The sequence below is a fragment of the Bufo bufo genome, chromosome 1, assembly GCF_905171765.1.
Source record: "Bufo bufo chromosome 1, aBufBuf1.1, whole genome shotgun sequence".
NCBI lineage: Eukaryota > Metazoa > Chordata > Amphibia > Anura > Bufonidae > Bufo > Bufo bufo.
In genome coordinates, this window is record NC_053389.1 from 616,605,421 (window position 1) to 616,618,056 (window position 12,636).

General features: G+C 39.6%; 1 protein-coding gene across 1 annotated transcript in view; it reads left to right on the forward strand.

Moving 5' to 3' along the window:
• Positions 1–12,636, forward strand: part of CSPG4 (chondroitin sulfate proteoglycan 4) — a 99,652-nt gene that overhangs the window by 42,713 nt on the left and 44,303 nt on the right. Inside the window, exons 2-3 of the mRNA XM_040413722.1 lie at positions 4,409–4,560; positions 6,920–10,474. Of these exons, the coding sequence (XP_040269656.1) occupies positions 4,409–4,560; positions 6,920–10,474 (3,707 nt within the window). The remainder of the gene's footprint in view (positions 1–4,408; positions 4,561–6,919; positions 10,475–12,636) is intronic.

Consider the following 12,636-nt stretch of genomic DNA (forward strand, 5'->3'; position numbering starts at 1 on the left):
GGATGTTTATATACAGTATTCAAGCGGGCTATTAAACGGCCATTAAACTTGAAAATATACAGTACACCCTTCTATTTCCTGGCACATACCTGCCTGCATGATGCACTTTCCTGAGTCCTTCTCATCCCATTGGTTCCCACAAAAGTTTTACTCTGGCGGCTCATTGTGGGTATGTAGGAGGAACTAACGCTAGTCTTTCTCACTGACGCCATTTCTCTGTGCATGCTCCTGATGCTTTCTGCTGAAAAATAAGCAAGATATATTTTGCAAGCCCTAGGAAAACATGTTATTTTATAACAGATGAAGAAGCCATTTCCTATCCCTATCCCTTTAAGACTACTGCCTTACCCTTGATACCAGGGAAACCCTACTACTATCATGATCTCTTCTTAGTTCAGCCATTAAAACCAGTAGCTGAGACTACTACAAGTACCATTAGCATCCTGATAAGTCAGGCATGTACGTGGCAGGTGCTGTCAGTATTCGCTTGGTTACAAAGGACATAACAGTCAAAGCAGCCGGGCTGTCCACAGTTTCCCCTAGCAAAATTAGCTGTTTTGGAGCTCGAAATTGATTGGGGTTGTGTCTGAAGAGACAACCCCTTTAATCCAAACCTAATGGTCCAGAGTTCCTGCTAACCAATATATCATAGTGATGGATTAGTTGGCAATTGCTAAGGGGTCTAAGTATTTTGCAAAGAATCGGGTCATTGCTAAAAAATGTCAAAACTATATTTAAAGGACAACCATCTACTATGTACTTTCTGGCTGCCCATACATCAGACAGTGTTATGTAAAGAACATTCAACTGATCAGTTGTTTCCATACTTCTGCTCCTCTTATCTCTTACAGAAAGAAGTGACAGAGAAAGCGAGAGAGAAGCTGCAGCTGCAAACCCCCCCTCTCCCCTTCTCTCTGTCTAGTTTTTATTCTGTTGTAGCACATACAATTTTTAAGAGAGGAAAGTGGAACTATAGGCTGTAAAAGGGCCACAAACATATTCACATGTACTACTAATTCATGCAATAAAAAAAATATGTGTACAGATAGTGTGACACAGTGAAGGGTATGGTCTGGGAGGACAGGTATTTTCCTCCCAGTGTGTGCTGCTGGGCTGATTTGCAGCCAGGTGGGGTCAAACACCGGACTGGTTTTAAGTGCCGCTCTGTTATGGGATCTGAGGCATGGTGCTAAAGGGCTGAGAGCCGCACGCTGGGAAACAGGCCCCCTAAAGCCTGCTGTGGACCGCTGGGGATAAAACGGCCAACAAGGTGATATTTTTGTTCTGTGGACTTTGCATTGTGTGAACTAACACCAAGACTGTGCAGAGTCCTTTTACTTTTGCCTTATGTGTGAATAAACACTGAAGTTTTGCTTTACAAACTTGTCTTCGCCTCTGTACTGCGTCCGCTTACCCTGCCTACCAGAGCAAATCCCCACAATAGATAGATATAGAGTATATATAGCTATGTATACTCTATATAGAGCTATATATACTGTACATATAGCTATATATATATATAATATTTTTACAATTATTTTAAACTCCTATAGCCTGGAAAATTCTATTTTAGTTTCGCTGTTTAATGTTGTAATGTTTAATATTGAATTGAATGACTAAAAAGATGATAACCTATGTAATAACTGTAGGTAGGGACAGACAAGGACAGTGAGACCTAGAACCCAGCTGGCTTTCCCTACCTACTTGCAGTATAAGCCTTAGATAGCTAGACTGCAACTGGTCGACAGGCCCTAGGCTATTTAAGTGCAGAGGCGGACAACAAACAAAAATAGACAAATACAATACCAGAGTCTCGTACATAAATGGGTCAGAACCAGATGGGCTGTGCAGTACAAAACGAGAGACAGAAAGTGGTCAGGAGACAAGCAGTGGTCAGAAACACAAGCAATCCAATAAAGCAAAGGAACAAGAACCAAGAAGACAGCTAGTGAGCCCAAACACTATCACTGGAAATGGTGTATGGCCAGGAAGGGATTTAAATAGAGCGCCAGGTCCCTGGATCAGAACCTGATAGGTCCATGACTTGGCACTCCATTAGTCAGAAACACTAGTACACAGTAATAGAGCAGCTGAGCAATCAGCCCACTGCTAATCTCCCCCAGCACACGTCCGCTGCAGGGAGAAACAGAGCATTGTATCCTGGTCGCATCCCTGGGGGAGTGGCTCAGCAGCCCATCTCTCCCAATGTGGCTGAGGGTCGCACCGCTGAAGCCTGGACAGTTAAGTTTATAACAGCCTACCCCTGCATTATACCCAACAAACTAATATTATATTAGGAATTACCGTACTCCAACAACAGACATGGTATGGTGTATTACACAAAGTCAGAATACCCCTTTAATTCTCAGTGTCCGACACAATGCTAGAATAATGCACTCTGTTCTTGATTCTAGATGGAAATTTGTGGGCGGTTGCACACTAATAAATGTTTGTCGTAAAATATCTATTTTAACACCCGCCTTGTAAAAATGGAAGTTCTCAATTTACCCAAGGTCTTCCTAAGAAATGACAGTACATATAGTAGATGCTGTGAAAGTACAGGATACCAAGATACTTTATAAGAATCCAGACAAATCTCGGGTACAGAACATTTTACTTTCCATAGTACAAATGCACGGCGTAGTTATAAATCGTATACAAAAATAAATAAAAAGAATAACCCAGAGTTGGATATGTCATCCAGGACAGGGACAGGGAGAAGAGTTTTCCATAACTCTTACAGAATTATATTGTGTTTTGGCAGATACAGTTTCCACACTTGGACTGTAACTTTAAATAGTATACATATGTTACCCACCTTGAACAACAATTAAAGGGCTTGTCTCCCTTCAGCAAATGGGATTTATCATGAAGAGAAAGTTAATACAAGGCACTTATACACTGAATACAAACAATTATTTGTATCGAATGACTGCATGCAGAGATCATGAAATGGATGCAGAAAGCAGATTGCAGACTTTTTGTTATACAATGAATAACCTTTACTTAGAGGGGTTGTCTCACTTCAGTAAGTTACATGTATCATGTAGAGAAAGTTTATACAAGGCACTTACTAATGTACTGTGATTCCCCATATTGTCTCCTTTGCTGGTTTGATTCATTTTTCTAGCACATTATACTCTGCTCGTTTTCAATGGTTATGACCACCCTGCAATCCAGCAGCAGTGGTCGTGCTTGCACAGCACCGGCCTATGCTCACTCCCACTGTCCCAGCCAGCAAAGAGGCCAACACCTTTTCCTATAGTGCGCAAGCACGGCCGCTGCTGCTGGATTGCAGGGTGGTCATAACCTCTGGAAATGAACAGTGTGTAATGTGATGGAAAAATGAATCAAGCCAGCAAAGGAGACAATATGGACAATAACAGAACATTAGTAAGTGCCTTGTATTAACTTTCTCTACATGATAATTGCCATTTGCTGAAGTGAGACAACCCCTTTAAGTAAAGGATATTCATTCTATAAAAAAAAGTCTGCAATCTGCTTTCTGTATCCATTCCCCATGGATGTCATGATCTGCAGTCATTCGATACAACTGATTGTTTATATTCAGTGTATAAGAATCTGTCTGGTCATGTTACAGCCCCACTATCAGCGTTGTGTCTTCTAACAAGCTTAATATGACCTAACAGATTTTCATCCACGCAGATTTCTTTTGAATGACAGCAAGCAGAGATCTTAAAAACGGCAATGAAGTACAAAAAGTATATTGTAAAATTATTCATTATACAATTAATAAACTTTATATCTGGCTTATTTAAATGGGTTCTCCAGCTCTATATTGATGGCCTGTTCTGGGTCTGACTCCCAACACCCCTGCCGATCAGCTGTTTGAAGAGACTGCGGTGCCCCAGTGAGTGCCACTGCCTCTTCCTAGGCCAGTGATGTCACATTCAGCGGTCACATGGCCTATTTTCAGCTCAGTCCCATTCAAGTGAAAGGGCCTGGGCTGCAATACCGAGCACAGCCACTATACAATAGATGGCACTGTGCTTGGTATGCTGTATGAGACTGCATAAACTTACCAGAGCGCTGCTGGGAGTCGGACCCCCACCAATCAGATATTAATGACCTATCTTGAGCATAGGTCATCAATATAGAAGACTCGGGAAACCCTCTTAACTATAATACTATAAGCATGTGGTAAAGCATACAATGGTCCATATTGTGATCCTGACTGTATGATATTATTGCAGATTGGTATATGAAGGGGTAGTATTAGCATTTTTTGAATTTATTACTTGTTGCTTGAAAATCAAGGTCCACACGTTTCCTTGGGTGTACTTTTCCCAGGCCATGAAAATGTTTGAAATTTCACTTTTATTCATTCTGCAAGGTGCATCAGGACCATGCATTGATCACTAAGCATATTCATGCATTGCTCTTACAGGGCAAAAGACTACAGAAGAACCCAACCTCCAGAGAACTACCAACATCAGCCTGCATATGACATTTGTCTCAGCCGAGGATTCTGGTCTCCTATTCCTTGCTTCCGGAGAATCCCAGTATCTGCTAGTAGAGCTGGTCAATGGGACCATCAGGGTGAGTATGTGTATTGTGTACAGGACTCAGTTTGATGAATTCCACTGCTTTGTAAGACTCACATTTGCTATTATTTTGACCTGTCTCCTTTCTTGCCATGTCTTTTGTAGGACATATTTATTATATTCCCTATGAAATAACATGCCTAGAACATCTTTCTTAGAGCTCCACATTGTGCCACCCCTCCTGTAAATGTCAATTGATAACTGGGCATTACCATTCCCATTGCCAATAGTCTCTGACAACCTGACAATATTAGCATTTACTTTATTTGTATTTTATTTTATATTTTGCCATTTATTTTTGTATATGTTCTACATACTATGCTCCCCAAGAAATCATAAAGACCTCCAGTGGGACATTTAGGAGCTCTATCACACTGAGGGGCTCCCCAGTCCAATAGATTGCTGTGTAGGCTGCAGAACAGATGACAGAAGTGGTCCTTGCCCCTGCCAGTTGGACTCCCGACCTGCTCCTGGTAGACGGTTTTACATCTGCACCGTACATTTACAATGGCATGGGTTCAAAACCCAAGCACCATGTGGCGTACATCTCTCCCAATTCCACCATAAAAATACACAGTCGGCATGGTTATTTCAGTGAGGAGAGGAATAAGTCTTCCACGGGAGTAAAGCATTTAGGGATGCTGAACTCCAACATGCCTGATCTTTCTCATGCCCAACATCGGCCAGCTTAGAACTAGAAAGCACATCTGAGAAGCACAAAGGGTAAATGGTTTAAGAGAGATTATCAGATACAGATGCAGCAGAGCTTGGTTAGTCACCATCTGTTATCTTTGCGTTTTACATAGCGCTGTGGATCATCTGCTGTATCACCATAATGCAGAAACAACAGCCCTGAAGCTCTGCTGCATCTGTATACACAATCATGTAGACGCTGTGAACACGTACAAAAAACACAAATCAGTTTGTTCCTAGAATCTTAATTAAGACCAAATGTAACGCTGTGGGATCCAGAAATTGTCCTCAGCTGCCCCCATCTGTCCATAGACACGAGAACAGGCATTTCTACTTCATACAACTGAAACCAAGCACAGCAGTCATTCTCATGCATAAATGATGCTCTCACCAAAAGTATTATTCATGTCAGCAGCCGTCAATCAGATTCCTACTTCTATTTTCTCAGAGGGGTTTTGCAGTGGGTTTGCAGTGTCTAGAACCTGCCTCTGAGACCTTTAGGGGGGAGAAGTTAGTTAAAGGAGGTGTCCCATCATTACACGTCATATTCATTTTATCATTTTATAGATCATAAAAAATGAAAAATATTTATCATTTACATGCAGTAAAAATGGCATTTTCTTACATCGTAAGGATGCCACCTAGTGTTTAAAGTGTGTAGCAATGTGCGTAACCATTTACTGAGGTGTGTGCTGGTGGACATGTATACTCAGTCACTCACATCAGGGTCAGGATCACTTTGAACACCAAATGGCACCAAACTGTATATGTCATAACACTGGATAATTTGAACAGCATGCGAATGACAAATATATATATATATATATATATATTTTTTTTTCTATATACTGAATATGATATATAATGGTGGGACAGCCACTTTTATTAATATAATACTTCAAACATAATCTGTACAAAACCCTATGCAGTGAGCTCCCCCTACTGGAAAAGTTGGCCAAACTGAGTTGTATCATTTCTCTGGGTTGCTGTATGAAGGAAAGTAGATAATTTGGAGTTCTGCAACAGCATCTCAATGTAAACACCATTTCATTTAGATAAAATTAAATTATACATACTCAAGGTCAGCAAATTAACCTGTTCAACGCCCTTAGCCACTTTAAACATTAGGTGTTAACTCTTCAATGATCATAGACATCTGTCCAAGGATATTAGATGTTGAAGGGATTTTCAGAGATTTTGAGATTGATGGCCTATCCTCAGGATAGCCTGTGAAGAAAGCCCCAGCAGCCGCTAATAAATCTTATTTAGTCTTGCTTATTGGTGGCAAAAATGTCCGGTGATGCACATCAACCGCACGTGATCTATAGTTACCTGTATATACTGTATTACCTGTTGAAAATAGCTTGGACGGGCCATATTACAGTTTACACAAGAGTAATTGTTTTGAAACCGCATGCTACAGTCATCCAGAGAAATGTATTATGAAACAGAATAAAGTTCTATACACAATTTCATTTCAATGTTTAGTGAAGTGCATGTTACTCTTGTATGCACATAAGATAAAGTAGGATAGAGATAGATAGATAGATAGATAGATAGATAGATAGATAGATAGATAGATAGATAGATAGATAGATATTCCCTTCGAGCGTTTTTGTACTAACTTAGAATATGTTCTAATTTTTATATATATTTTTCAGGCTCGAATGAAAAAAGACAAAAGAGAGTCCATACTGTCCTTTCCAAAATGGACAGATCTGAAGAATAGTGAGAACCACAAAATAGGTTTACAAGTTACAGAGTCTCAGATGATTTTAACACTGGACAACTTGACCAATATTTTGGATCTTTCATGGCCCCATCAGAATCTGTTCACATATCACAGCATCTTCCTTGGTGGAGCTGATGGAAATAACACTCCAGATGATTTTGAAACAATTCCTACATTTCGTGGCTGTATCATGGAAGCTAAGTTCGATAAAATGGACCTGCTTTCTGGATCTTTTCCCCAAGTAGAGTTTCATGGACAATGGGAAATTTGTCACTCAGACCTTCAGACTAGTACTACTGGATCCTTTGGATTCATCGGATCACGTTCATATATAAAGTTTCCAAATTGGAATATGAAACCATTTGCATCTATTGAAATAACTCTGGAAACCCCTAGACCAGGGCGCGCACCTTTGATTTACCAACCAGGACTACAAAAATCGTACTTATATGTTGAAATTGCCGGTGGTCAAATCCAGGGAGTGTTTGACTCTGGAGTATCAGCTGTAAAGTTTCAAAACCCAATATATATTAGTGACAGCCAGATCCATACTATTCAGATTTCTGTGGACAGTTCCAATATACAGTTGACTGTGGATAAAACTTCCACCCAGATCTCTCTTAATAGCATGCAACAAAAATGGGATATCAATGGTGATCTTTATCTCGGTGGTGTGGATGACATCACTTTAGCTAAGATGCGGGAGGGTCCTCTTGGTAACATTTTCATAGATGATATGGAGTATAAATCATTTTCTGGATGCATTATGAACTTGAAGATTAACTCTAAGAGGATGGAAATACATGACGCCTTGACAAGTAGAGATATAATAGATGGTTGTCATGAATATGATGACTATGGAGAATATGATGACTTTATCACTACCATCATTCCCACAACAGCTCAAACAATTTTTGAGAGTCTTTATGATATTTGCAAGCTGAAACCTAATCAAGCCAAGCCAAAACTTCTTCTGAACCCTATGCCTTTAGCAGTAGCTAGGGGGCAATCTGCCTTTCTTGAATGGAAAAATGTTCAACCAGCAATTGACTTGGACAAAGTTGGATTACGCCAATCTCAGCTAGTTTTTAGTTTAGTTGGCAACACTCAACATGGACAATTGGAACTTGGAATACCAGGAGGTGAAACAAGAAAAAAATTTACATTGCTAGATATCAGCAGTCACAGAGTGCGATACATCCATGATGGGTCAGAGTCATATAACGATCAATTAAATCTGGAGATATCGTTAGCCAGTGGAATAAATGTCCCTGAGTGTCTAAGAAAACCTCAGCAGTTTAATCTTACAATATTTGTTTCTCCTTATATTGCTACTCCTCTTATTCAGTTTCCTAAAGGGAATACATTTTGGGTTTTACCATATGGACAAAAAGTTTTAACAATGGATATTATTGAGATTACAGACTTAGATACACCATGTGACTTGCTCACCATTTATGTTATTGGAGATAACAAAGAAGGACAATTTGAAATTCAGGACAAGCCTGGAGAAGCTGTTCCTGAATTCTCTTGCAAGGATTTGGAAGCAGGTCAAGTGATTTTTGTGCATAAGTCTGGACAGGGGGCACATTTCACAATACAGGTCAGTGATGGCACATCAAGAAGTTCTCCTGAGCTCATCAAATTTTTAGTGTTAGAGCCTCTAATAAATATAACTCAGAATGCACTAGTTGTACACCAGGGAATGTCTGCATTAATTATACCTTCCAACCTCCCTTTGGTCACTAATGCAGATAAACTGGGAATGGAAGTTACCTATAAACTCCTTGACTACCCCAGGCTAGGTATGGTACAAACATTTGTGCCTGGAGAAGGCTGGAAGGCAACTGATACCTTTAATCAACATGATCTAGAAAGATCTGGCGTAAGATACCAAAGTGCAGAATCAGAACTTCGAGGAGAAGAGTTAAGTGAAGACATGAAAGTTCAACTAAAACTAGGTACACAGGTTGTAACCAATAACACATTTCAGGTCAAAGTAAAGAGATCAAGTTTACAGATGATGAGGATGGTTTCTCTAAAGTTAGGAAAGAAACGTGATGTGAATCTAACAGACAAATATTTGCAAGTGGACACAAGCATGAATGGTCCTGAGCTAGCATCTTTTGTATACTTCATTGTTCAGTCTCCACGGAAAGGAAATCTACTGTTAGATGGAAGGAGGATAATCGAAGGATCCCATTTTACCCAGGAAGATGTGAACAATGGACATGTCAGCTACGCAGCTACAGTGCGAAATACTATGGAGATGGAGGATCAGGTTCAATTTCAAGTATTACATAACAGTAGAAATTCTCCAATCTTTACATACAAGATTCTAATTGGTGTAGATCCTGATGCACCACAACTTACTAATCAACTACTTAATGTACTAGAAGGTGAAACAGGGTCAATAACCCAAGATCACCTTTTCATAAAAAGCAGCAGAAGCACTAGTTTTATTTATGAAGTAATTGATGGACCTCAGCATGGGACTTTAATCCGAAAAGGAAATACTCAATCTGGCTACGAGGAAGGAGTGACAGAGTTTACAAATGATGATATTCTTGATAGCCTTCTTTTTTACAAGCACGATGGCTCAGAGACCACTGAGGATGATATACCATTTGTAGTGTTTAGGCAGCTTGAGGGCAGTGCTTCCGAGACTAGTGGAGAAGGAGAGGATAAAGAAGAGGAAGTAGTGCGAGATGTTTTCCGTGTATCTATTCAGCCTGTTAATGACAACGCTCCTAAGCAAATAGTACATAAAATATTCAATGTAGTTCGTGATGGACAGAAGTTGTTGACTACCAATGACATTGCATTTTTAGACACAGACTCGGGTACAACAGATTCACAAATAGTTCTAGTTAGGTACGGGGTGTCATTTGGAAGAATTGTATTTGTGGATGATCCATCACTTGTAGTTATGAGATTCACACAAGATGATATCAGAAGGCACAGAATTCTCTTTATACATAGTGGCCCTGACCAAGGTTCAATACAATTACAGGTATCTGATGGACTACATCATCTTACCACTATTTTAGAGGTCCACGCATCTGATCCATTTATTAATATTTCCAACATTACTACACTTAATGTGCTCTTAGGAGGAAAAGGAACTCTGACAACCACGAATGTTAACATAGAGACCAACTTGGACTTGCGTGCAGATGACGAAATAAAATATTACATCAAAACTAAACCAAGGTGGGGAGACATTTTAAGGGGTGGAAAACCTACAGAGTCATTTTCACAGCAGGATTTAGCAGATGGACTGGTAGTTTATCGGCACAGTGGAGAAGGAAGTAACAGGGATCATTTCAGGATTTCAGTTGAGGCCAACCAGGTGGAAGCAGTAGGTGACATCAAGGTACAAGTAATCTCTGACTCCCCACCTGTGCCTTTGAAAGTGATAAACAATGAGAAAGTATATGTCTTTCAAGGTGAAGCAGCAGAGATCAAGAAAGAATATCTTTTGGTGAGTATTTCTATATTACTATGTTTTATGTTAACATGTTTTATGTTTCTATGTGGGCGAAATATGCATTTTTAGAATAACATTATCAATACATCCATACTTAGCTACTACTATCAACACTGTATAAGTAGATTGGGCTTCCCTCATGTGGCTCCTAATCTGTTGGTGGCACTACTATTGTGCACTAGTGGCACCAGGGATGTCATAGCAATTTATTAGTAGCAATTTTACCATAAAAATGCATATTGAGCTATGACTAGACTTGACCAAATCCACTTTCAGATCATAGATCTAAAGTCGATTCATTCAAATACTTATATTTTAATGCTGTTTCCGTGCAACATTAAAATGTATTGCTCCATGGAACCAAACTTCGCCTCGGCCAAAGTCGTATTCATATCTGCGTATTTAAAAACAATTTTAAATATGAATCCGCAGTGGGCTTTGGTTCCAAGGTACCAGCCAGTACCAAAGCATATTTCGGATTCCTATTTCAAATTGTTTTTAAATACGCAGATATGAATACAGTAGACTGTGGCACGCAACTTCAAGCGAGACGAAGTTCGGCTCCACTGAGCCAATGCATTTTAATTCTGTAGGGAAACAGCATTAAAATCGAAGTATTTGAACGAATCAACTTCGGATCTATGATCCAAGGGTCGATTCGCTCAAGCCTAGCTTTCTAAGCCAACTCTTGGTTGGTTTACTTTAGAGCAGGGTTTCTCAACTCCGGTCCTCGGGACCCATCTACCAGTCATGTTTTCAGGATTTCCTTAGTATTGAGCAGGTGATAGAATTAGTGTCCCTGCATCAGGAGTTACCACAGGTATTTATTCTGTGGAATATTCTCAAATCCTGACCGGTAGGTGGTTCCCGAGGACCGGAGTTGAAAAACCCTGCTTTAGAGCATTATTTTGAACCAGAAACCTGATATAAATTAGGACTCCACTAAACCACAAACACTTTCTTTTTGTACATAAATAATAAATGTGCCTGTGCCATAAAATGGTGCAAACAGTGCCAGAAAACTGGCAGACTTACTGAGCTTTAGTAAATGTGGGCCAAAGTCTGTACTCTGGAATATTTCAAGATTTATTTGTATGAATTACAATAAAAAGCATATTACACAGTAGGACTGCAAATATAACAAAAGTAATTCAAGAATTCTCACAAGCTTCATTTGAGGGTTATTGATTTACAGTACATTTTCCACTTCAGTCCTCTCTAAAAAGAATTATGAATGCTCCTTGATAAAAAAAAATAAAAAATAACATTAGAACTTACTGATGAGACGCTTAAAAATCAAGGAGAGCATTAGCCTTATATTTTATGGAATTGCAGAGACCCTCTGAGTATGGATTTTCACTTAAATTCCAAAACATTGCCATTTCCTTGGAAACTAGAAAATAATCACTGAGAACCATGAAGCTACACATTTCTATATACTTACCCACTGGAAAAGATTACTACCTCTGTTACAGTTGTCATACAGTAGTTTATAAAGAATATTTGTCTGTTCTGTGTTTTCTTTCTAAAGTCAAGCTGTATTATGCAATTGTTTTATACAGTATATTATAGTCATAGACAAAATTAGTGCTGTAGTAATTACATCGAAGCCCAGCATCTAATGGACCTTCTCTGGTGGAGGAATGTTGTGAGGTCCGAATAGAAGCTTCATTTTAAAGCAGATCTTTAAAGTGAACATAGAGAACATAGTATAGGGACATGTTCCATTCTACTAGCTTTCATCAGATCCATCAGTTGAAGCGCCGTAATCTCCCACATGCGTGAGTACGCCACATGTCAGTGCCAGCATGGTGTTCCTTCCTTTAGCTGGCATCACCCTCAGGGAACGAACTGCGCATGCGCTAGCTGTCATGTGCAAGATTACAGCGATACAACTGTGTGACATCAGGGGAGCAAGGAGGAGATTCAGAGGATGCGGGCGGTGCTGGGCTCCATTACAGTGGACGTGGCTGGGCTCCTGAAACGTTGGTAACAGCCCCCTGGGCTCCTTACTAGCCTTATTTGCATATATATATATATATATATATATATATATATAAAAATATTATTTACTAAATAAAAGCACTCAGAGCTATGGGAAATGTATATTGTGGACGCGCTAGAAGTGATCTAGAAGCACATGTCCACATCTCTAT